The following is a 27,235-nucleotide window of genomic DNA, read 5'->3' as shown; positions in this document are numbered from 1 at the left end:
TTTTAAACACCATTTACAATAACAAAAATAGACAGATCCAGGAAAAAAGCTTACAAAAGACGCACAGCCCATATACTTCCAATAAATTATAAAACATTATGGGAAAAATAAATGAAGAGATATATCCAGGGTTGTGCTGGAGCCAGCTCTCTTATAAAAGCTCACAAGAACTTTTTATGTACATTTCTTCCTAATTCCCTGTTCAGTGATTTCATAACATAGCTTATAATCAGTCAAACAGGTAATATTTATACCACAGAAAGTGGCAAATGCTATGTGTAAGGGCTCTTTTTTGCTCTTCAGATATGTGTTTTACCAGCATTTCACTGGTAATATCATATCATATAAAGATATTAATTGTTTTTAAGCTAATGTGCAATTTCAGTCAAAACTCCAACATGATATTTTTAAGAGTCTTAATCATTTGATTCTAAAATCTGTATTGGCAGGGGAGAGAATAGTGTAAGGAAGAATAATGTATTTTACAATCACAAGATTAGAAAATTTTGATCATTTTAAGTGTCACAAAAGAATGTCTCAATTGAATCTCATATACAATACTGAAGGTAACATAGTGGATACAAGTGCTTTGCAAGAAAATTTGGCATTATCTTGTAAAGTTGAATACTGGCTTAATTCCACAATGCAGTAGAGTTCCATTCCTGTTTATGTTCCTTAGGGAAACTGTTACACATGTGCAGAGGTGTGTTGGTAAAATACTTCTGGTAGAAGGACAGGGGAAAAGCCACTGTAACCTGTAATTTGTGCCAATTTCCACGGCCAACCACAATCATCAACTGGATGTTACCGCACTCTAAATTGGGAAAAGATGCCGACAATCAACTTCATGACCTGGAACAAGCTGGATCCAGCACACGGCAAGCATCTAACACTAAGCCTTGTACCAGTGATCTCAATGGCTCTGGACATTTACTCTGGCACTCCTGCAGCTACTACTCCAGAAACAATCTTGCTGCAGCTTCAACTATTACTGACAGGATTCTCCACAGGTCCCACTTTTTTGTGTGTAACTGGCCCAACTCCAAGGCAGCTACACGTGACTAGCATAGCTATAAAGGAGGCCGAGAGAAAAGTATCTGGCATTTTCTTCTTCTCTACCACCAAAACTCTCAAAATGGGAAATTCTCCCAAACACAGGGAGATAATTCAGGTTTTAGGAATTACAAATATCCACTATACTTATCTTCCATGTATTGTTACCAGTCAAGATCTGTCAAGCTTTATTTTCCATTCTTTAGTTCTACTACAAAGGAGCTTTCTGTGTAACAGAAAATATTAAATATAGTGTGTGTGTATGTGTAATCTGTGTGTGTATGTGTGTATGTATCGTATAGCTATTAACCTAAGATTTTAAATACGCCCGATACGGGGCATCTACCCACTATTCCTTCATTGAAAATCACATCTCTAAAAGCTAACAGTCTAGCAAGAAAAGCAACCTAATACCCTCACTAAACTGAAATGGCTGCCCCTTTATTGTACACATCTTTGACATAGCATTTGTTTCACTACATTGACACAGCTGGTTTCTCAACGTTTCATCAGGCTATGTGCTCCAAGAAGAGACAGGCTATCTTGATCTCTGTATCCCTATCACTTGGCACAAATATACATTCAGACACTGTCTGATTAAAAAAAAGAAAATTTCTAGTGCTTTAACTATAATTTACTTAGCACTTCCTAGATACACACCAGAAAATGTGGCACGATCTTTACATAAGTGCTTTAATTTACCTCCAGAAATACAAAGTACATTAGGATTATTTGTATATACTAAACAAGAATATTAAGGACAGAGGGTAAAGTACTTTACCAGTGGTCACTCAGTAAGAGGCAAATTAGAATTCCAATTCAGATCTATCTCATGCCAAAGCCTGTCTTTGTAGTGCATATTCTAAAAGTATGATAATATTTGTTACATACTAAAAACATGTAGGTATAAAGGGCAATGAGAACATTCATATTTAAAAATTAATTCTGCTTAAAAGAGGTCAAGAAAATTAGAAGAGAAGGGTCACACCTCAGTTGGAATCTGAAAAATAAATAGCAGTTTGTCTGACAGCTGAGGGAAGGATGCTCAGGTGCTATAGCAACAAAAAACTGTGATCTTAGGGAAGGTGCAATTCTCTTATCTCTAAAGTAAAAGGGAAGGCTGTAATAGTTTATATTTTCTGTGTTGTTCTGAATATTGTATAGATAATACATACAAATTATTTAACATAGGACCTAGCATAGAATAGGTCCTCAACAAATGACAGAAGAAAAACAAGAATAAGAATTATTAGAATTCACTAAAAACCAGGGTTCTCCTAGGTAAGGTAGGTGCTTGTGTCAAAAAAGATCAAGAGGGAAGCAGATGAGAATAGCATCAAGAATATTGAAAGAAATAGCTTTAGGGAGGGGAGTACCTAATCCTAATCTCAAATTTTTCAAATGATATTCATATGCAGCAAGGGAGTTTAAGTGGAAAATAAATAATAAAATTAAAACTTCCTGAATTATAAATATAGTGGTATATTTACTAGAAGATCTACCCCTTAGGAATTTTTAAAACATTTAATAAATTCCTAATAATTAAGAAATTGACAACATAATCTTGAATAGGTTTTCGCAAACTTAAGATTCCCTGAAAGTAAAAAGCCTCAATTTAACCCTCAAAATAACAGTAGGGCATATAAATTGCTCACATTCAATCATAAAGTAATTATAGCAAATGAATACAAGAAAAGTATGTGGGACTACCAGCCAAAAGTAACATTTTTCCCAATGTATCATTTGACAATTCCCACGTATCTATTCTTCACTTCTCTAACTTTTTGTTCCTTGGAACCAAAAACAGAAAAAGGTAAGTCAAATAGTTTATTTTTCAATTATCGGGAAGAGTATCTATTTAAACTCCACAGAAGTCCTATTAGTTAAGTACCAATAAGGACTTGTAAATAAAGCATAAGAGTTTTAGTAATCCATTTTTTCTAAAAATACAAGTAAATGTTTAATTTTAACATATAGTTCACTAAAAGAAACAAATTGTATAACTTAACACAGACTAAATTAACATATTATCTTATTAAATCAAAAGTTAACACTTTTTTCAATTCCTTTTCTTTTTAAAAACATCCGATTTCTAGACTATCCAAGGGCAAGAGAACCTTCACTTTCAATTTTAAGGCAGTGAAGCCATCTTGTGGTTGATGTCAGTATTGCTGAGGTTTTGAGACCAGTCACTCCTACTCGGGAAAATTAGGTCAATCATAGTTTTACATTTAAAAAGGTATATACAACATGTCATTCTTAGAACTTAGAAAAAATAAACATAGAACTGAAAGACTGTACAGTTAGGACTCCGTAGCAGTACATAAGGTCCTCAAGTAGCTGAATTGGTAACAAAGTATTTTGAAACTAATCTGTATTTTATAATTAACTTTTAGTTTTAAAAGCTACAGCAAAATATTAAAATTGGAGAAGAGGCCGGGCGCGGTGGCTCAAGCCTGTAATCCCAGCACTTTGGGAGGCCGAGACGGGCGGATCACGAGGTAAGGAGATCGAGACCATCCTGGCTAACACGGTGAAACCCCGTCTCTACTAAAAATACAAAAACTAGCTGGGCGAGGTGGCGGGCGCCTGTAGTCTCAGCTACTCGGGAGGCTGAGGCAGGAGAATGGCGTAAACCCGGGAGGCGGAGCTTGCAGTGAGCTGAGATCCCGCCACTGCACTCCAGTCCGGGCGACAGAGCAAGACACCGCCTCAAAAAAATAAAAAAAAATAAAAAAATAAAATAAAATAAAATTGGAGAAGAATATTAAACAGTTATACTTCCTTTTTATCATGACTTTTTCCATACTTTTTAGCTTACAAGCTGCTACAGCAGTCCTAGGACTTTGTAATATCCGAGAAAAACAAAGCACGCCCTGAAAAACTCAGAAAATAAGTTGCAAAATATGGCTTCCCTACCACACTTCCCTCCAGTCACAATTTTTACAGTTTTTGAATCAAATATGAAGTACCTATAAGAAAATCTGGAAGCCTGGAAAAAACTGTCATCATCCAACTCTCACCACTTTTTAAGGGAACTTTGGAGAAAAGACAGAAATTGAAAAGTATGTTAAGAAGAAAATGGAAGAAAGAGAAAAGAACCTGAGCAAAACTACTATATTAATTAGTAATAAAGTTACTTCTACTTTTTGCCATTCTACCTTCTCCCAAAATAATCAGTGATAGTAGCAATTACTAAGACTTCAGTTTCAAAGCTTCAGGACAATACCTTTCTGAAGGCCTCTGATATGTTTTAGAACGAGAGATGTAAATTCAGTATGTCCAGGATTAGCTGTCTTCTAACTGTAGACTTACAATCTTTCTTACCTGATAACAGATCTATCAGTTCTCCAATCTCCCTTTCCATTCTCAAGTTCCCAAATGCTGAAAACAGCATTATCTAAGTCTTATTAATTACAAAAATAATAATACACACTGTGTGATCATTTACTTTGGGCTTTCAGGAGATGAAGTTTGAAGACTCCTCTCTACACTCCTTTAATCTACTTCCAAAAAAAATTACTGATTTGTCTTGGGGAAGCTGCAGTACATTGTAGTGAGCCTCAGGCCTAGCAAATGAGATTCCAAGGTGGTTGGAAAATACACGGGTGAGGCCCTTTCAAAGGGACCACACAAGGTTAATGGAGGCAGCTTCTACTACGATGGCACCCTCCTCCCCGCAACATGTTGCTTTTTAACTCTTTGCTTCTTAAATATTGGGCCAAATGCTCTCCAATCCTCACTCGCCTTTGGCTTTCTCTCTCAGAAATGGTAATTATCAGATGGGCTTGGAACTTAGCAGAAACAGTCAGAGCAGGAGTTTTAGCTTGCTTTAATTCTACCAGAGACAAACCTACCTCAAGTAGTAGAATTCTGCATGGGGTTTGGGGCCAAAACCCAGACAAAAATGATTTACCAATTTGCCTTACCTTATTCATTGAATCCCCTTGAAGATCTCTCAGTAACAAGATACCCATAATAAGGATACATATATTCTTAGACTTCCAAGACAAAAATACCATCCTAAATTGCTCATAATTCTCGAAGTTTGCCATATGCATTGTGCTGGATTTAGCATTATCTCATTTAGGTCTTCAATGTTGTAAGGGAGTAGTATTTAAATGATAAGGAAATTAAAATCTAGCAAGATTAACTAACTTATGAAAAGTCACAAAAACTAATAAGCAGGAGAAAGAAGATTTAAATCCAGGGCAATGACCCTATGTCTGGATGTCTCCAATCTGTTCCTGATCCCTATCATTTAATGCCCCTCTACCCTCAATCAGAAACAGGCCACACCCATGCCTCCTCTGCTTCTTGAAATAGTCTATCATATATTTTAAGTTTTCTAAGTTAGTTTTTGGAACATTGGTTTTTAGTACGCCCTATTTGAAAGATCACTAGATAACCCAGTTCTTTTTTTCTTTCACTCTTTTCTAATATAAAAAGAAAACTAGAAAATATCATTTTATACCAAAATCTGGCATGGTCAAGAGATAGGCAGATTACTTATTCAAATACTCTGTTCGCCAAATGTTGTCCTATATCTTATTCACAGATTCAAACAAAGTTAATTTAAACAAGAACTATAACTTACATAATGTTAGTAAGTGATCAGTAGCGTCTGATTCTAGAGTCATGCATTTATAGTTATCATTAATGGTAAAATAAGGAGCTTTTACTACATTAGTCTTATTTTACTAACAAAGAAACAAAAATAGTTCAATTCACATCTAAAATATATTCCTTGAATATTTACTTTGGTTTAAGATAGTTACATTTTTATGTAACATATGGATTTTTAACTAAAGACAAACCAAATGAGTAATTTCTGTGTGTCAACTTCTAAAATGTTTATTTAAATTATTTTTCAAAACATCTTCATTAATACGGTGAAGACAATTATTAATTCTGTGAGAATAATATATATTCTAATAGGACATAAGAATAATTCTGTGAAAAGGCCAGGCACGGTGGCTCAGACCTGTAATCCCAGTACTTTGGGAGGCTGAGGTGGGCAGATGACTTAAGGTCAGGAGTTTGAGACCAGACTGGCCAACATGCAGAAATCCCATCTCTACTAAAAAATACAAAAATTAGCCAGGCGTGGTGGTGTGCGTCTGTAGTCCCAGTTACTAGAGAGGCTGGGGCAGGAGAATCACCTGAACCCAGGTAGTGGAGGTTGCAGTAAGCTGAGATCATATCACTGCACTCCAGCCTGGGTAACAAAACAAGACTCCGTCTCAAAATAATAATAATAATAATAATACTTCTGTGAATAATAATTCTAGAGAACTGTTTATTAATATTGTGTTGGAAGTATGTAATGAAAGGAAAAAATATAATCAATGAGGAAGAGCTAGCAGAGATAACAAATTTTTGTTTCACGTGAAAACATATTTGCATTAAGAATGTTTTAAAAGATAAAATTTGACACAGAATAATCTAAATCAGAAAGTTTTAAGGTTATTTTTCTTCTTGCTAGCTACATTCAAAGGAAATCTTAAAGAGACCACTGTGCAAAATTTTTAAAAGTAAAAACGCTCTGAAAGAGTGAAAGGAGCAGACAAGAGTCTCTGTACTACTATCCTACGAACTTGTAGCAGAGGTGAGTTCTCAGCATCTTTTAGGACAACAGAGAAACCAGAAAACCAAGAATCAGAAAGCTTCAAAATTTTAAGTAAAATAATGTAAGGATGTACAGACACTGCTTTGATATTATTTACTTTTCCTATAGAGATTTGTTGCACTCAGCAGACCTAGTCGAGATTGTTGCTTACTTTTCTAAGTATGCTTCCTAGAACTCTACGTCTCCTGGAAAACTGTTCAAAATGCAAATTCTTGGATTCCATCCTAGTCCTACAGAATCAGAAACTCAGACAGGAGTAAAGGTGGTTTGAGGTCCAGCAATTTGTGTTCTAGCCAGACCTCTGGGAAATTCTGGTGCACACTGAAGTCTAAGATAGCCACTATAACCAAAAGAAAAAGAAATGTAAAGAAACTGGGGAGGATTCTAAGAACAATAGAGATGAAAGAAAAGCTTGAGACTGAGAATAAACAAAGGAATCAAGATAGACGGCTTCAGCAAAAAGAAACCTGTGGCAGTGACATTTATGTCTTCACGTATATAATTATTCACAAAGGAAGGTGACCAGATGTACTCCATTTCTCCTGACAAAAGACAAAGAAGACATGGACTTTAACTTGCAGAATAAAAAGTTTAGGTAAAAATATAATTAGTTTGCTGACACAAAAAAATTCATAACACGAATACATATGTGTGTACTGCAAAATGATTGCAATAAACAAATGCACAGCTTCACCAAATTGCTAATACTTTCCTAATCTTATATTTGTATATAATAAGCTGATTAAATAAACGTAACAGTTTATTAAGGTAACTAAAATAAAAAGGTAAATAAAATTGAAAGATAGGAAAAGGTCATTATAATGAGTGCCAGTTACATCTGGTAAGTCTCGCGGTTCACATAAGGATGCCACAGTTAAAATTCCCGAAACAAAAGGTTGGTTTTTTTTTTAATGTTGAAAAGTCAAAAAAGTTTAACTCTTAATAATTTTCCATGGAAGTCACCATAACAATGACTTTGTGACCTGTTCACCTCCAGAGTATTTTGCAATTGCAGTCTTTATTGACAAAAAATAATTCCAGTAATTTAGTTCACATTTAGTGTAGTTAGCATAATTTAAAAAGTTATTGATTTTCTTTACCTTTTCTACCTTTCCACTATTGATGTCACTGGGGAGGAATTTCTTGCCAATTGTTCTCAGATCTGTCTAAAATAAAAATATTATTATTAAAATGGAATTACAGAAAAGAGTAAACTTAAAGCTAATTTCATGAACAAAAGATGAAATTACTTATGGTTGGTGAAACAAAAATTCAGTTTAACTGGTCATGAAATCTACATGTATTATCAATCCTTCAAGTAACATAGTCCCATAATACGTTGTTTAAAGTTTACCAGTAAGATGAACAGCAACACATAAGGCCTTAATCCTGGTCATATTTCTTTAGGTAACCTTTTTACTTACTAACTCTTCTCTACTAAAATCCAAAACTTAACTTATGTAAATTGTGATCTTACTAAAAAATATCACATTCCAAAATCAAATGACAGCTTTTGAATACATATACATAATATATTTTTAAAAACTGAATCCCATATAACCTTGACATTACATAAAAACATATCACCCTATAGGCTATGATATCTGTAACATAAAGCTACACAACATACAATATCCCAGGATACAATACCACTGGAATACCAAAGAAGTTATAGTAACCTTTCTATAGTAATTTCATTTGCTTAAACAAGTTACAGAAACAGAGGTCGGTAAACAATGACTATGAAAATGCAGAAGTACCTGTAACTCAGCAAGGAAAATATAAGAACTAACATAAACAAGGCTATAGCATTCACGACATAAAAAAAGAAAATTCTGACTACACAATCTACATAAAAAAAAGAACATTTTAGGACTGTGTCCTCTTCAGAAAGTGAAAATATAAAGGAATGGTAAGAGAATTGTTCAGAGGAAAACTGTCAGTACTCATAAAAAAGGTCCAATTATTTAAACTAATAAATTATCTTGATGCTTGAGATAGTGAGATTAGCATAATAACTGAAGCTGTATTGTTTTATTTCTCCTTATAGTAAACAGTAGCTCTTCATCACCTTAAAAACAAGATAAAAGGAAACAGACTTAGAGTACATTTAACCAATAAATTATAAGGGAAAAATTTTTACTTAAGGAGAAAACACTAGATGATTAAAATTATTGTGATGTGAAATGAAAACATACAGAGGGGCAGAACCACCTTCTTTTAACACCTACCCATAACAGAATATCCTCCTATTTGAAATATCCACATGTAGTCAGCTTAAGAAATGAGAATATAAGTTACATAATTCCCACAGATTCTTTCCAGTTTTTTACTGCTGTGATTCATAACTTACTCTTTAATGTAACGCAGGGATCACTCAAACTAAAACTCACTGAATAGAACTGCATGGCAAATTAAGAGCCAAATCCAGACTCGTGTAACAGTGCTTTAGGCTTATGCTTTTTGCAACCTCAATCCAATAACAGAATGAAAAGAAACATAAACTGTACCTCACGTTGTACGCCTTTTCACTTGGAAAGTACTGAATAACATAGGGGTAAAAAATACTTTCTTACACCAGCCTTCCCTATATTAAGATGGTTTTAAAATTAAATGTTAATAAATGTGAAGCACTCAGTATAATGACTTGCACAGAGTAAGCACTCAATAAATGTTATCCATCCTGTTTATTTTAGTGAGTATAAAACATGCACTTTTTAAAATCATCTGAACATACATAACCATCATATCAATAATGTAACTAACAGTTCATGAAAACATTTACATTATTTTGAAGTCACCCAAAAGCTGAAATATTTAAATATGAATGAGAAACAGAACACATACAAATGTTATAATATATCATGGTCCCTCATTTCTGGTTTTGACCAATAATTATGAAATTTCATTCAAATGAAAATGAGCCATCACTGTAAAGTAAATGAGCACTAGACAAAAATCCTAAATTTTGATCCATCCCAATTGTAATTAAACAATCATATGATCTAGGACACTATCACTAATTCTCTAAACCCAGTTAATTTACTCTTCTATAAAATGGAAAAACACCACCAACCCTATCTCACAAAGTTGTTGTTAGGCTAAAAAAAGACTATACACTCAAAGTTTACATAATTTCTAAAGTGCCATACATATACATAGTATGTGTCCTTAAATATACAAATGTTATTCTGATGTATTTTTAGCGAGATGAAAATGATCTACCAAATCTTTAAATGCCCTAAATTCATACTATAAAGACAATTTTATTATTCAGATGCCATTATATCAGGATTGCTAGGACAATGACTGGGTCCAAGAATGCTGTTATATTGAACAACAAAAAATAATAATACAAGAAAACTTTTAGCCTGTAAAATATTAAAAATAATTTTCAAAGCATCTACCTACCCACACACACATACATATGCACATATAAATATACACACACACACATACACACACACAATTCCTATTTACTTAAGTAAATGCAAGATAACATCTATTCGGTGAATCATTTTATATTATACAGAATCTTAAAAGAAATAAAAATATAATTTGTTTTTAATTTTTTACTAATGGATAGTGATCAGTAATTTAAGACTGGGCTATCATTAAGTATTTTTCTGAATAATTCCGGTAGTTGAACGTAAAACTTTCATGCTGGATTTCAATGTCATTTCGTAATATTCTTATTCCCCAATTTAAAAAGCAAAAATTAAAAACATTCCTTTTCAACATAAAAAGCTAAGCCTAAAAGTTACATAGCAGATCTGAGGCAGCTATCTTTAGAAAGGCCAGCTTACAAGGTTAGCCCCAGGCTGGCAGCTAGGGACTTTGTACTTGGACCATTCCCTAACTAAAAATGTAGTTCACTGTATGGATTATTCATATAGACAATATGATTTATGGTGGACATCTGTTTTCTGGGAGAGATCTGAAATTCTGGTACCAGCCCAATAAAGGCCTTGGGTATTAGCCTCCAGAGGGCTTCCCTGGAGAGAAACACTACATACATGTTACTTTAGTGTTCACTGTTAGATAAAGGAACAAGCTCAGCGTGTACCCCATAGAAAGAAGACAAGAAAACTTGTTCATGGATTATCCTCCCAATATATAATTAGCTATGCATGTGTGGGTACGTACATATATGTACAATAAGAATCAATAATGCATGTCTTTCTCAACTAGTGGTTAATTTCCCACAATCACTCGAAACTTGAAAAAATTTCAACAGAATACTATAAATGCCTAAATTTTATTAATAAGATGATAAATTTCGATAGATAATTTGTCTGGTATAGGCTTCACCCTAATCAAAAAGTTTTTTTCCTATCATATGGCATCATAGCTTTGGACTGCAGTATTTAACCGCATATTTCAGGGAAAATATAAAAGGCAAATTAACTCATTCAGATAATAGTCAGCATGCATCTCTTATCAGCACTGCACAAATACTTCATCTTGATTTATTTTATTCAAATTTTCATACCAATTATAATTTATTGCTATTTACCTAAGCACATAAATAAAAAACCCCAGCAAATTGTCATAAAATATCTTTCCTAGAATCTTTAGAAAGTTTTTCTTAAATAAACAAGAAAATAGAGTCCTTTATAATATTTTTAAACAATAGAATTAACTAATTTCAATGCAAGACAAAGAAAAATAAAGTTTTTAGTCATAAATAACATTAATAATTTCTAGCTAATTCTTATTATTAAAAAATTAGTCTTTTTATTTATTAAAAACCTAACTACTTAGCTCAGAAACCAAAATAAACGATCTTTTCTTGTTAAATAAAATTCAAAGAAGCCGAAAAAAAATGACTCAGTTTAGGACATAAATTTTATCTTATTTAAACCCAAGTTTAATTCTACAAATATAAATTTAAGTAATTTTTTTAAAGTTAGATTTATACATTTATTTATATTTTAAATGTTCCTTGTGCCCATCATTTCTGCTTTACACTGACTTTACAGTGATATGATGGATTTGTCAAACTATAGTTCTCTTAGAAATTTCATTGACCATATAGCGTAGTACATAAATTTGATTGTTTATAGCTTATTATAAAGCTACATAGAAAAACAATCAGAAGGTAACTGTAGGAATGAGAAAAGAATATTTGTTTACTTACTTTTTTTGTTGTTGTTGAGACAGAATCTCGCTCTGTTGCCCAGGCTGGAGTGCAGCAGCACAATCTCGGCTCACTGCAACCTCCACCTCCCGGGTTCAAGCGGTTCTTCAGCCTCAGCCTCCCGAGTAGCTGGAATTACAGGTGCACACTACCACACCCGGCTAATTTTTGTATTTATACTAGAGATGGGGTTTCACCATATTGACCAGGCTGGTCTCAAACTCCTGATCTTATGATCCACCTGCCTTGGCCTCCCAAAGTGCTGCGATTACAGGAATGAGTCACCGTGCCTGGCCTGTTTCCTTACATTTTTATTTCAAACAATTTTTATAACTCTTGAAAAAATCCAAAAGCCAATCCAATTATGGAAAAAAAAAAAAAACAGCTAGAGGGTTGGGTGGAGAAAGAGTTGAAAAGAAATATACACTAAAACATTTAACAGTAATTATAAGCAGATTTAATTTTCTTATTTTGCTTTTCTATTTTTTCTGAAATATTCCACAATAAGTATTATTTCTATCATCATGAAAAGTTATTTCGAAACAATAAATACCACTGTCAAAAAGCTATAACCTAGCTAGAGTTTCTATGTAAAAGGGAATTCATTTTAATGAACAGTTTTTACTATTATTATATAGCTACTGTAAATGTTTAAAAAGTCTATAACTGATCAGTGGATGAAAAATAGGAATGTTAATTTCATTTTTTCCTTTTTCATTGGATTTTCTATAATAGATATTAATAACTTGCTAATATGAGATTACCAAATTCAACAAACATCACTACAACTTAAAATGGAAAAAATAAGATGTTCTCTATATTCATTATCATATAACCCAATTTATTCTGAGAGTTTTTTATAAATATAGCTTCCAAATTTCAAATGTTTACAAGTTAATAAATATAACCTACATTGAGAGCAATCAGGATGATGTCATTTACATTGACTTTGTCAGGAGAGCTTGTGCAAGCTTCAATGCCTTCATCTGAAAGATACCTGTTAAAATAAAATATATGGCTTAATATTATCTAAAATCAAAATTAACCAAAATTCTTTTCTTAAGTCTACATGCAATTTTGTTTTCTACTGTAAAGTGCTTCTGCTACAAATACTAGGGAAAGAGTCTTAGATATGGATTCCCTGTTTATTTACTATTTCTTATAGAACAGATGAACAGTACATACTTTTCTTTTGTACCCTTAAAGAGATACTGTGTTAATAAGATTATTCATATGCTTTCTGAGAAAAGCTATTTAAATGCCAATATACTTAAGGAATGTATAAGCTACTCTTTGCTATTATACAAATATAATCTCGACTTAAGTATCTGTTAATACAGTAAGCTCTTAAAAAGAGATTGAGATGTGCTATAAAAATAAAACTAAAATCAACACGGTTTTAAACTCAGTACAGCAGAACTTCTCTCTGGACTTTCTCACATTATCTTCTCAAGTCCCCTTTCTTTCACATAACGTTCTCAAGGATCTTTCAATAAAGAATATCAATTCCAATACCATAAAGATAGGCAACTTTTTACAATACATCCTTTACTTTTCCTATTTCTTTTCTGTTTTTTTTTTTTTACTCATTGTCTTATTTGCCCTTTTTTCTTTTATCCAGTCCAAACCAACTATGCATCTGTCAGAGACAATTAATTCAAGAGTAAAGAGATTATTGAATCCAAAGGAAAAAAATTCATCTGTTTCCATACCCATGAACATTTTGAAACTCTTTGATAAACTCAACAATTCTGGAATCAACCATCAAAAAGTCCACTTGTAAAAACCCCAATTAATATCTCACATTTTTTATAATCAGTATCAACCCCTTTAACCAAAGAGCTAATGGTACCATCATCACTGCAGACATTCTTCCACAGTTAAAAGGATTCAAGACTGCTAGTTTAAGAGATCTAACTCAAGCTCATTTTTGATGAACAGCAATTCCACCATCAACCCTCAACACTAGACTGATTCTAAGATACTTATCAAAGAAAACCTTGCCCAGAAATAGCAACCAAAAGAAGTGCCTTTAAGAAGTAGAGAATAATTTCTCCAAAGTAAAAAAGCAAGTGAAAAGAAATGTGAATAGTTAGAATAGTACAGAAGAGCAATAGAAGATTAAAGTAGATAAGCCAATGAGCAAGACCAAGGAGGTAAAAGTCAGAAAAATATATATTTAAATCAAACCAAGAATGTTAACAAAATTAGGTACTATTAAAAGTTTAAGACCATGACACTGCTGAACCACAATGATAAATGAAGGCAAGTAGTTAAATGGGTGACAGAGAAAATGCAAGTATATAGATGAGTCAGTAAGAATGAATAGATGGTAGGCAGGAATGATAGTATATAAGTGACCATGGAATACAAATATCTGCAGTCAATTTAGATGGTTAAAATATTGCTTTAACTCAAAATGGCTATAGTAATTTCTTTATTATCCTGTTAAGTTTTCACTATAGTGAAAATAGTTAATTTTTTTCACTATTAAATAAAATTAAATTTTTCACTATTTGTCCAACTGTATCTGTAACTCTAATTAATCATCTTACAAATTCACTTTCATAAATATTATGCCCCTCTTAAGCAAAAAGTATTGTGTGAAATCAGTAATAAGATTAGTAAAATGATGAAAATTAAACACCTGCCCTCAAGAAGTTTACCATCTCCTATACAGCATAACACAATACATAAACAGCTATCATACAAGGCCAAAATAACTATAAAAATGTTATAGGGGTTCAAAGTAGCTGTGGGACGGGAGAAAGTACACAGAAAAGGAACAGTGTAATCAAAACTTGGAAGTGAGTAAGCATGAAGCACCTTCTAGGGATAATATCCTAGAGCTTTCTGACTGGAAAATGGAGAAGAAACAAGAGGTAAGTTTAAGTTGAGACCAATTTTAGAAAGCAACAGTGCACAAAAGGATATGGGTGATAAATTAAATTCTGATTGACTGATTACAAAAACACAGCTTTCCAAGCTCCTACACAAGAGGGAAACAGTATGCAATGACTAATAGAATATTTTGTTTTCTAGAAAGGAAACTGTAGAATTAAAGAATTACAGGATGTCAGATGAACTAGAATAGATCTTTAAAAATAATCAAAATTTACCTCTTCAACTTTACAGATGGAGTCCTAGAGATGTAAATTAAACTTGCCCCCAAAAATCAAATTTAGAAGATGCAAAGTTAAAAACAAGAATGACTCCTAACTCCCAATTCAGCACTCTTTCCATCACAACACACCATTTTCAGCTGGGCACAGTAGCTCATGCCTGTAACCTCAGCACTTTGAGAGGCCAAGGCAGGTGGATCACCTGAAGTCAGGAGTTTGAGACCAGCCTGACCAACATAGCGAAACTCCATCTCTATTAAAAATACAAAATTAGCCAGGTGTGGTGGCATATCCCCATAATCACAGCTACTTGGGAGGAGGATGAGGCAGAAGAATTGCTTGAACCCAGGAGGCAGAGGTTGCAGTGAGCGGAGATCATGCCATTGCACTCCAGCCTGGGCAATAAGAGTGAAACTCTGCCTTTAAAAAAAAAAAAAAAAAAAAATTCATTTATCAAACAATTAATGCTGATACTAGTGATATGATAATCTCATAAACAAAAGCCAGTAGCTATCCAAATCAGTTTCCTAATCAGCTAGACACTTCAGCAGCTCACACACACAAAAGCAGAACTAGACAAATTCAACTGGTGAGCTCCAAAGTACATTAAACAAGAACAGGTAAATAGGTATAAAACTCAGTTTATAAAAGCAGTCATGCTGTACCCTTCTGCATAGTAGAAGATCAGAAAACTAATATCAACTAACTATTAGATATTCAAGTTTTCAGAAGAATAAAAATACCCCATCCCTACAAAATATTAAAAGGTAAAGTCTAACAAGAATTCTAAAGGCAGAGTTGTAAGGGGTTGGAAATTTGCCTTTATCCACATAAATCAAATATGTGATTTCTTTCAAACAAGGCCCATACATCACATTGCTGGACTTAAAATTATATTACAAAACAGCATAGTACTGGCACAAAAATAGGCAATTATACCAATGGAACAGAATAGAGAACCTTGAAATAAAGCCAAATACAGTCAACTGATCTTCAACAAAGCATACAAAAACATAAACTGGGGAAAGAACACACTATTCAATAAATGGTGCTGGGAAAACTGGCAAGCCACATGTAAAAAAATGGAACTGGATCCCCATCTCTCACCTTATTCAAAAATCAACTCAAGATGGATCAAAGATTTAAATCTAAGACCTGAAATCATGAAAATTCTAAACATTTTCATGGTTTAGAAATTCTAAACATTGGAAAATTCTTCGGACATTGGCATAGACAAAGAATTCATGACCAAGACCCCAAAAACAAATGCAACAAAAATAAAAAGTAAGTAGAACTTAATTAAACTAAAAACTTCTGCACAGCAAAAGAAATCATCAGCAGAGTAAACAGACTACCCACAGAGCAGGAGAAAATATTTGCAAACTATGCAATAAGGACTAGAATCCATAATCTACAAGGAACTCAAATCAGCAAGAAAGAAAAACAAACAATCCCATCCAAAAGTGGGCAAAGGATGGAAAAAGACATTTCTCAAAAGAAGATATACAAAAACAGCCAACGAACATATGAAAAAATGCTCAGCATCACTAATCACCAGGGAAATGCATATCAAAACCACAATGAGAAACCACCTTACTCCTCTAAGAATGGCCATAATTAAAAAGAAAAAAAAAAAACATAGATGTTGTCGTGATGTGGTTTACACTGCTGGCAGAAATGTAAATGGTACACTATAGAAAACAGTATGGAGATTCCTTAAAGAACTAAAAGTAGATCTACCATTTGATCCAGCAGTCCTACTACTGGGTATCAACCCAAAGAAAAAGAAGTCATTATATGAAAGGACACATGCACACACATGTTTACTGCAGTACAATTTGCAATTACAAAGATGTGGAACCAACTTAAGTGTCCATCGCCCAAAGAGTGAATAAAGAAAATATGGCATATATACACCATAGAATACTAGTCAGCCATTAAAAAAGAATTGAAACAATGTGTTTTGCAACAACTTGGATGGAGCTGGAGGCCATTATTCTACATGAACTACAGGAATGGAAAACCAAATACTTTATGTTCTCACTTGTAAGTGGGAGCTAAGGCATGAGGGTGTAAATACATACAGAGTGATATAATGGACTCTGAAGACTCCTCCGGGGTAGGTTAGGAGAGGGTGAGAGATAAAAGACTACATATTGGGTACAGTGTACACTGCTTGAGTGATGGGTGCACTAAAATTTCAGAATTCACCACTATAGAACTTATCTAGGTAACCAAATACCACCTATACCCAAAAAACTATTGAAATAAGAAAATAATAAGGCCTGTAAAAGGTTTTCTGAACATAACAAAACCAAAAAACTTAAGCCTTATAGGTTTACTCCATAATTTTCAAGAAACAGGGCACCCATTCACAGCTCTCCCTGAATAATATCTTACTGATCCTTTTGTTAATACTGGACAATTGTCACAGACGGACTGAGCCTAAATTAACCATACTTTGGGATTTACAAATTAATCTTTTCATTTTTATAAACATTTAGAACTCCAATATTACCAATGAATAAAACAAGTGATAAAAAACAAAAACTCAAAGACCAACATGTGCTTCAAGAACTTCAGTAACACAGTAATTGAAGAACAACACAACACAGGATTCATCAGTCTTAATTGTGGTAATCAGGAAAGAAAGCAACTGAAAAGTGAAGCAGACACTCCAGTTACCGTCCCTGTGCATACATCCACCTGGTGGACCTTGAGAGACAAGAATTATCATCAGTTCCCATGTGCCATCTTTGAACATCTAAAACCCAAGGGCATTGATACAAAAGAAGAAACTGACACCAGAGGGTTCTTGTTTACTAAAACAGCCAGCAAAAGCACACTTTTTTTTTTTTTTCACTCTCTAATGAAGACTTCGGACATTAATATTATAAAACCACTTATTACTGTTGAAAACATCTGAATACATTTTACTGACAGGCAGGGCATTAAAAGGCTAAATTTCTGCATAATACAAAACAGATAAATATTTCTCACTAGTTTTACCTTCAAATAATGCAATTTTTAAGTCACCACAGTTAGTAAGTGCTCACTTTTTTTTTTTTTTTTTTAAACAGGGTCTCACTCTTCACCAGGCTGGAATGCAGTGGCACAAACGCAGCTCACAAGAGCCTCAACTGCCTGGGCTCAAGCAATTCTAATGGCTCAGTCCTCCAAGTAGCTGGGATTACAGGCACTCGCCACTATGCCCACCTAATTATTTTATTTTATAGAGATGAGATTTCACCATGTTGAAGAGGCTGGTCTCCAACTCCTGAGCTCCAACAATCAGCCCATCTGGGGCCTTCCAAAGTGCTGGATTGTGGGCATGAGCCACCACACCCAGCCTTAAGTGCTCAAAATTTTTTAAAAAGAGATTTTACAAAATGTTTCCTTTGGTAAATGCTTCTATTTATGAGAAGATGTCAAAATTCTTAGAATCACTTAACTGTCTTCACCTTGTATTCAGAAGTCACTTGGCATATCAAACAGACATGTCCAAACCATAGCTCAAGAATCTCGATTGGCAGAAAACTGTGATAAAACAAACACTATTGTTTTAAACTCATTGCTCCAGATAGATCTCCATTACCACCCTTTACCATCAGTAAGGAAAGAAGAGGGCCAATTTTCTTTTGATCTATTTCTTTGAAAGCATGTAAAATCGGTGAATCTAACTTACTCACTGGCTATGATGTGTAGATAATGAAAAGGAGCAAGGCAAACTACAGATCAGCTGACTGAGCTAAAAAGGGGGCAGCCATGTCTGCACGAGGATTGGTAAAGCAGTTACTGTGTCAGATTTGATTTTTAGCTTTTAGATTTCTTTTCTTTTTTTTTGAAGGTTTCAAATGTACTTTATTTCTTCAATAATGCCATATCTTAATGGGTACACAGTGCTATAATTTGCCATCAATTATGAGCTGTTTTTTAAACAATTCATTATTACATCAGCTGGGATGATTACTGATTTCTCCATTCCTTTGGGGTAACTCTGCCAACAGGGGACAGGTTCCATTCTATTCCGATTTGTGTTGCTATATATGTCCATGTAGCAATACAGAAAGTGGTTCCACCAGCTAATACAGCATTACCATATTTGTCATGAAAATCAGGTGTACGTTTCTGGTGGCTCTGCCTTGCCATTGTTTGCTGAATGCTTCGAACTTGGAGACGATTTAGTGCGTTTTTGACCAAGGGAAACATCGTGAAGGTGAAGCTGGAACTGCGACAATGGAGCTGCTGCTTTGGTGCAAATTCGCTTCAGGTCTAGCTTTTAGATTTCTATAAACCAAACAAAACAGGGCTCAGCCTGCATGTGGTACATGTACTTTGTACTTACTAAACATATTAGTTTATTTAAATTATTTGCTCTTGTTCACTTCCAAGTTGTCTTTGCATACAGTGTTGTGCCATAAGTGTACCTCAAATAGTATAACATTCATAGCCAACTTCTTTTCCAAGCAAGAAAAGAACCAAGTATCTTTTAGGTCACTTTGTACACACTGGGAGAGCAAAGAACACAGTTAGGCCTGTAACAAACGGTTCTCTGGTGAGTTGTTTACATCACACTAAAAAGTATCAAATCATTCAGTCTGGTCATTGATGCAAATATTTTACAAACTGGACATATAAAGAACCCAAGCTAACTTCAGACTTCGAGGACTACTTATATTTTTAAGGAGGAGGAATGTTTTAATTGGCCAGAAAGTGAGCCATAAAAGCAAACACAAAGTTTTATTCTCTTTTACCCACTGCCACCCATTGAAATAATGAATTCTTATTCAAATCTGAACTGCAACGTGACTTCCTAAAATAATCAAATACAGAATTATTGCACACTGATATAAACTAGGCTGATGATACATGAAAAGTCTTTAAAATGCCAATGAGAAAACCAAGAGTGAAAACATTCTTCACAAATGGATAGGGACTATGTCAAAAAAAAATAAGAAGATATCTGGACAGTGACTGGTACATGGTGTTCTTAATTGCCCCTGAATAAAACCCAAATCAAATGGCTTCATGCAGTTTTTGGGGTCTCTAACCTATACCTGATTATTTGCTACCACACTGAGGTTACTAGCCCCCACATATGATATCCAAATACCAAAATGCAAGTTTGATAAATGAACTCTTCCTTAGCCACAAAGAAAATAAAGATAACTAATTCCCAATTATCCAAGCTAAGGTGGGACAAGAGAGGGAAAAAACATAAAAGATAATTTAAAAAAAAAACTTCTATTAAAGGACATTTTTGATCTTAGCAAATATGGAAGTTCCTGACCTACTACAAATTCCCAAAACTTTAATGTTGTAAAGATATTTTTTAAAATTTACCCATAAGAAGATCTCTCTGTTCACTTTGCCTATCCTGTTTCTCTCTCCACAGTGTAAACTAATTGTAATACACCTGCCAAAAAATTGTTTTATCTATTATTCTTATAGACTCTTAATATACCACACCTAGCCAGAGACACTGAAAGAATTAACTTGCCGATTCCCTCCTCTAGGGCAGAAGGAAATGGCTTGCAAGTTCTTGTTTATGAATATAACTTGGGAAAATACAGTATTTTGCCATAATGAGTAACAAGATTAGTAAGGTAAAAATGCTAGTAAGAATTGGGGCACAAGATTTTCTTCAGATAACCTGGTAAAAATAAAATCAATATATTCAATACAGCTTACAGATATATTGAAAGGACTGCAGATGAGAATATAAGATGGAACATCAGCAGTTAGTTGAATGAATCCATGAATTCCATGGCAAAAGCTCTATTAAGCATAACAAACAGAAGGATCAGAATTCTACAAAATGTAATTCAGAAGAGTGAGTACTACAAAAAATGGTGGAAAATGAAAAAAGAGGTCTTTTATTTTGCTTCCCTTAACAACCAAGTATCTCTTCTATTAATATTACCACATTTTCTTTTCTTGTCTAGGCAAAGTAGCCACTTCCTATCCCAAAATGAATACCACAATCTGTACTCCAACAATTAAACAAGGACTTGAATCAATGCTAGCTTAAAAATTTAATTTTCTCTGTGGCTTACATGTAAATGGATCAGATAAATAAAGGTACATATTATTTAAAGTATTTCTAAATACCAGCATGTAGTGTTAATCTTAATGTAGTAAACTATTTTCTTTTTTTTTTTTTTTTGAGACGGAGTCTCGCTCTGTCGCCCAGGCTGGAGTGCAGTGGCCGGATCTCAGCTCACTGCAAGCTCCGCCTCCCGGGTTTACGCCATTCTCCTGCCTCAGCCTCCGGAGTAGCTGGGACTACAAGCGCCCGCCACCTTGCCTGGCTAGTTTTTTGTATTTCTTTTTTTAGTAGAGACGGGGTTTCACCGTGTTAGCCAGGATGGTCTCGATCTCCTGTGATCCGCCCGTCTCGGCCTCCCAAAGTGCTGGGATTACAGGCTTGAGCCACCGCGCCCGGCCAGTAGTAAACTATTTTCAATACAAGATTTATTTTACTCATTAATAAACTATCTATTAAAATGCATTACTTTTCCGGTTTTTACTTTTTATGATTTCTTTGCAATCACAAATATATATTACTTCCACCTTTTTTTTTTTGTAAAGATAGAGTCTTGCTTTGTTGCTCAGGCTGGTGAAAGGATTAATATGCGAAAAAAAAATTTTTAATTACATAACACTATTTAAGAATCTTCTTCTAAATAAACAACTTCTGATGATGTAAAACAATATGAAATGCCTTGATATACATCATGGTTAACATCCACTCTGGTCAAATATCAGTATTTCAGTAGCCAAACAAAAAAAATTATTTTAAAAATTGAGATGGAAATTTAAAAATTTTTTAGGGAAAATCCTTAACAGTATTCAAAAGTGTTTAAACTCTGAAAAGTTAAACCTAGATAGTTTTTTGTTAAGCAACTCCTTTAAAAAGCTGAAGACTATCAGGTAGCTAATTGTGAAAGCTGTACTACTTGAAAGCACCACTAGATGACAACCTTGTTTCACAAGTAAAATATTATACTCGAAGCTAAGACCCTGAAGATACACTAAACTAGCTTAAAGGTTCCTGACATTTGTTTTTTGTTGGAGAATAGGGATAACAAAGAAAATAAAATAGACTATTATACTTTTGAATTTGTGTTTGATATAAAGATCACTCAGGGTTTTTAAAAAAAACTCATTTCATAAGCATTCAAGAGATACCTCACCAGTAGATGTATTAAGACAATTTTCTCTTCCCATCTCTTCTACATCTATATCCTTTGGAAATAGATGATTTTATAAAAATAAAGTACACATAAATTATTACAGACTAATGTTTTTCTACTGTAGAATAGTTACGAAAAGTATTTTCAACATTATTTCAGTAATTGCTTTTCTCTGACATCAAAACAAAGCATGACAATTTTAAAATAATCATAAGACAGGTAATAAATAACAACCTTCTATTTTGATGACTCATATTCAAAATATTAAAATATTTTTCCCATACATAAACCAATCCGTGAAGGCATTAAACCTAGAATGCTTATTTGGTATTTAAAAAATTGTAACAGCTGAGCAAGTAAAAATTTGTAAATAATTCCCTTGAAATCCCATAATTAATATATTACAAAGTATAGTGGCAATGGTATCTTAACTATGTTGTTATTCATCTTTGTAAACCATGACTTCACATAAATTTAAAAGTATAAAATGAAGGCCTAGATATTTTTACTTTCATTGAGGTTATAATTTATAGCCTTCCTCTAATTCTATATTTTCATACATTAATTCAGAAGCAGAACTGGGGTTACTTTTTAATAAATCAGATTTTAAGATGTGAGATTACTTAATATTTTTGTACAAAGTGCTTAGCGTTGCTTACATTTTTGAAATAGAAATGCTGCAAATAAATTAGATTTTTTTTCTATTGAAGGAGATCAGGAAATTTCACCCCAAAATATGGCACCCTGGTATGCTGATTATTTTTAATTAAAGGCCCTTGGAGACTGCTTAAACTCCAGACTCTTCAAAGAAGAAAATGACCACTGGTCCCTTCCTTGAGTTTTCATTAACTCATACTGCAGGAATAAAGACTGAAGTCTATCAACACACCTGAACAGAACCATTGTCTTCTCTGTGGGCCCACAAGGCTTTGTCTCAGGACACTGTATGTTCTCCAAGCCCACTGAATTCCCCTAAAAATCATTTACTATACCCCTTAAAATCATCCACATCTCTCCTCTGTGAAGAGTATATAAGCATCTGTACCCCCACTGCACTATTGTATAAACCATCATTCTCTTGTAATTCCCTTGTGCTATGCATGATAAAATAAATTTTGTATGTCTCTGCTATTAATTGGCCTTTCTTCAGCTGATTTTCAGCAAACCTTCAGAGGGAGAAGGGAGAGTTTTCCCTTGGCCCCTATATTAACTTAGAAAACAAAATTTGACTACATCCCCCATACCTCTTCATAGTAGTCAGAATGGTGGCCCACAAAAAGATACGCTCATGTCCTAATGCCTGGGAATCTGTGAATGTTACTGTATTTAGAGACAGTCTTTACAGAAGTAATTAAATTAAGAACTCTGAAATAAGAAAATCATACTAGATAATACAGGCAGCCCATAAGTCCTACGACAAGTGTTTTTATAGGAGAGAGGCAGAGGGAGTTTAAAAACAAACACACAGAATAAAGTGACACACTGAAAAGTAAAAGGCCATATGAAGCTGGAGGCAGAAACTGGACTGATGATGCCTCAAGCCAAGGAATGTCAGCAACCATAGAAGCTGGAAGGGGTAAGTTACTGATTCTCCCCTAGAGCCTCTGCAGGGAGAACAGCTCTATAGACATTTTGATTTCAGAATTCTGATCTCCAGAACTGTTAAGTGAATAAATTTCAATTGTTTTAAGCCACCCAGCTTGTGGTAATTTGTTACCACAGCCACTGGAAATAAACACATCCACTACAAATTCCAGTAATTACTTGAGAAGCATTAATTTAATTAAACAAAAAACATAATTTTGAAAAGGCAGTCCATCCCTTAGTTTAGAATCTATGAAGGACATTTCTTCTATTCAACTTTAAATGCCTTGATTCATTATCTCTTCCTGAATGAATACTTTCAGTGAACCTTATTGCTTAAAGTCTACAAATATGAAAATACAAATTACACAGAGTGACGGTGGCCCTTCTTATTATACAGAAAAGGAAAGTGGGTAAACCAGGAGCACCAAACAGTGTAGAGAGATCAGGCAAAGGAAAGACGTAGAGAGGGGATCACCAAACTCTGTCTACCTACACCTGACTGACCTCCAACTGACAAGTGCGAAACAGACTCCAAACATCCCAGCTAAAGACAAAAGATTTGAAAAGAGAATGGAGCTGCTGCATAGGATAAGAAACTGCAGTTCAAACCCAGCCTCCCCACAAAAAAAAGGTACCTTTAATAACACAGGAAACAATAATCACCAGTGGAAAACAAGAGAAGAAAAATCTCTACAATTTAACACTATTAATACGCAGTACAAAATTCAAAATTACCCAACATACAAAGAATGAAAAAATTGAACACATTCTGAAGAAAAAATAAATCAATCAAATCTGTCTGATCCCAAGATGAACCTGATGCTGAAAATAATAAAGATTTAAAGTGGATATTAGAGCTATTTGCACTTAAGAAAAAAAAGTTTTCAATACAGTCACACTCCACATAACATTTTGGTCAATGACAGATACACATATGACTGTGGTCCTCTAACATTAAAATACTGTATCTTTTCTATGTTTACACATTTTTAAATATACAAATATGCTTAAATACATAAATACGTATACAATACTAAGTTGTGTTACAACTGCCCACAGTATTCAGTATGATAAAATGCTGTACAGGTGGGTAGCCTAGGAGCAACAGGCTATGCCATATAGCCTATGTGCGTAGTCGGCAATACCATTAAGTTTTGTGTAAGAACACTCTGCGATGCTCCCACAATGACAAAATTGCCTGAGAACACATTTCTAGAATATACCCCAAAAAGTGATGAATGACAGTATACGGTATATGAAGGTTTTATGGAATTCCTCTGTGAAACCATTTGGCCCTGGGTGCTTTTATGGAGTAATCTCTCCCTTAATTTTCTCTATTTCTTCTATAACATCGGTCTGTTTAAGCATTCTAACTCTAATAGGGGCAACCTTGGTCATCTGTACTTTCCTAGAAAATTACCCATTTCATATAGGTTTTTAGAAGTATTTGCAAAATGTCTCATGACATTTAAAAAATTTTTTGTGTGTATATTCGAGGTTTACAACATGATGTTACAGGATACCTATAGATAGTAAAATAGCTACCACAGTGAAGTTTATTAATGTATCTATCGTCTCACAGTTACTTCTTGTGTGTGACAAGGGCAGCTAAAATCTACTTAACAAAAATCTCTAATTTCAGTAACTTTAGTCCTCATGTTGTACATCTCTCAACTTTTTCGTCCTACATATCTGCTATTTTGTGTCCTTGTACCCACATCTCCCCATTTCCTCTACCCTCCCCACTGCCTGTGGTAACCACTGTTTCATTCTATATCTCTATATTTGAGCTCTTTTTTTGTTTATAATATTCCACACGTAAGTAAGATCATATAATACTTTTCTTTCTGTGTCTGGCTTATTTCACTTAGCATAACATCCTATAGGTTCATTCATGGGTGAGAAATGGCAGGATCTCCTCCTTTTTAAAGGCTGAATTATATTCCATTGTATATACAAGTGACCTTGAACTCGAGTGTTAGCAGCACCAACCACTGCACAGTCGAAAATCTGAGTATAAATTCTGGCTCCCTAAAAACTTAACTACTAACAGCCCACTGCTGACCAGAAGCCTTACCAATAACATAGTCAATTAATACATATTTTGTGTATGTATAATGTACTATATTCTTACAATAAAATGTTACAAAAGCCATATGGAAGAGAAAACATATTTACTGTTCATTATGTGGAAATAGATCATCATTAAGGTCTTCATCCTCATTGTCTTTACGCTGAGTAGGCTAGGACAAGGAGGAGGGGTGGGTCTTGCTGTCTCAGTGGTGGCATGGCAGAAATGAAAGAAAAATCCACGTATAAGTTAACTCACACAGTTCAAATCCGTACTGTTCAAGATCAACTGTATATACCACATTTTCTTTATCCATTTTTCCATTGATGGACATTTAGATTGTTTCCGTAGCTTGGCTACTGTGACTGATACTGCAGTAAACTTGGGAGGGAAAATATCTTTATGAGGTAGTGATTTCATCTTCTTTGATTATATACCCAGCATAGGGATTGCTAGGTCATATTGTAGTTCTATTTTTAATTTCTTTAAGAGCTTCCATACTGTTTTCCATAAGGGCTATACCAATGTACATTCCCATCAACAGTGTACTAGGGTGTTTCTCCACATCCCTGCCAACATTTGCTATCTCGTATCTTTTTTGATAATAGCCGTCCTTATAGGTGTGAGGTGATACATCATAGTGGTTTCAATTTGCACATCCCTGATCATTTGTGAGCTTGAGCACCTTTTCATACACCTCTTAGCCATTTTTATGTCTTCTTCGGGGAAAAGTTTATTCAGGTCCTTTGCCCATTTTTCAATCAAGTTATTTTTAATGTACTGTTTCAAAGATGTCTTCTTCTTGTTATTTCTTATTTTACACAGTTATACTTTTTTTTTCCTTCAATAAGTTAGCTAATGGTTTGTCTGTTAACTTTTTCAAAAACACCAAGATTGTTCATCTGATAAATGGATATAAACAAAATGTGTTATTTCCATAAATTGGAATATTATTGTCATAAAAATAAGTGAAGGATTGATACATGCAGCAACATGAATGAACCATAAAAATGTTATGCTAAACGAAAGAGGCCAAACTTTAAAAGCCACACTTTGTATGATTCCACTTACATGAAATGTCATATAAAAAAATCCATAGAGACAGAAAGCAGATGAGAAGTTGCCACGGTCTAGGAGGAAAGGCGAATGAGGACAACGCATATCGAGTTAAATGTTCTTGAATTAGATAGCAGTGATGATTACGTATCTGTGTGAATAGCTACTGAATTACATGCTTTATTTTTTATTTATTTATTTTTTGAGACAGAGATGCCCTCTGTTGCGCAGGCTGGGGTGCAGTGGCACAATCTCCACTCACTGCACCTGCGCCTCCTGGGTTCAAGCAATTCTCCTGCCTCAGCCTCTGGAGTAGCTGGGACTACAGGCACATCCCACCATGCCCGGCTAATTTTTGTATTTTTAATAGAGAAGGGGTTT

The 27,235-nt window shown here is 34.1% G+C and overlaps 2 protein-coding genes across 4 annotated transcripts in view; both read right to left on the bottom strand.

Moving 5' to 3' along the window:
* Positions 1–27,235, bottom strand: part of TDRD3 (tudor domain containing 3) — a 188,042-nt gene that overhangs the window by 132,188 nt on the left and 28,619 nt on the right. The window contains exons 1-3 of one of the 3 annotated variants that reach the window (XM_011943270.1): positions 18,397–18,432; positions 12,735–12,819; positions 7,783–7,848 (exon numbers count right to left, since the gene is read on the bottom strand). The gene's annotated coding sequence lies outside the window, so the exon portion shown is untranslated. Of the gene's footprint in view, positions 1–7,782; positions 7,849–12,734; positions 12,821–18,396; positions 18,433–27,235 lie in introns of those variants that run through there. The other 2 variants (XM_011943268.1, XM_011943271.1) reach the window with 2 other exon arrangements.
* LOC105512711 (cytochrome c oxidase subunit 7B, mitochondrial) lies at positions 18,779–19,210 on the bottom strand. Its single transcript, XM_011943272.1, has one exon. It carries the CDS (start codon positions 19,151–19,153, stop codon positions 18,911–18,913), a length of 243 nt encoding a protein of 80 aa, XP_011798662.1. The 5' UTR covers positions 19,154–19,210; the 3' UTR covers positions 18,779–18,910.

The sequence above is a fragment of the Colobus angolensis genome, unplaced genomic scaffold (genome assembly GCF_000951035.1).
Source record: "Colobus angolensis palliatus isolate OR3802 unplaced genomic scaffold, Cang.pa_1.0 Scaffold218, whole genome shotgun sequence".
Classification (NCBI taxonomy): Eukaryota; Metazoa; Chordata; class Mammalia; order Primates; family Cercopithecidae; genus Colobus; species Colobus angolensis.
This window is presented reverse-complemented; position numbering and strand designations above follow the sequence as displayed.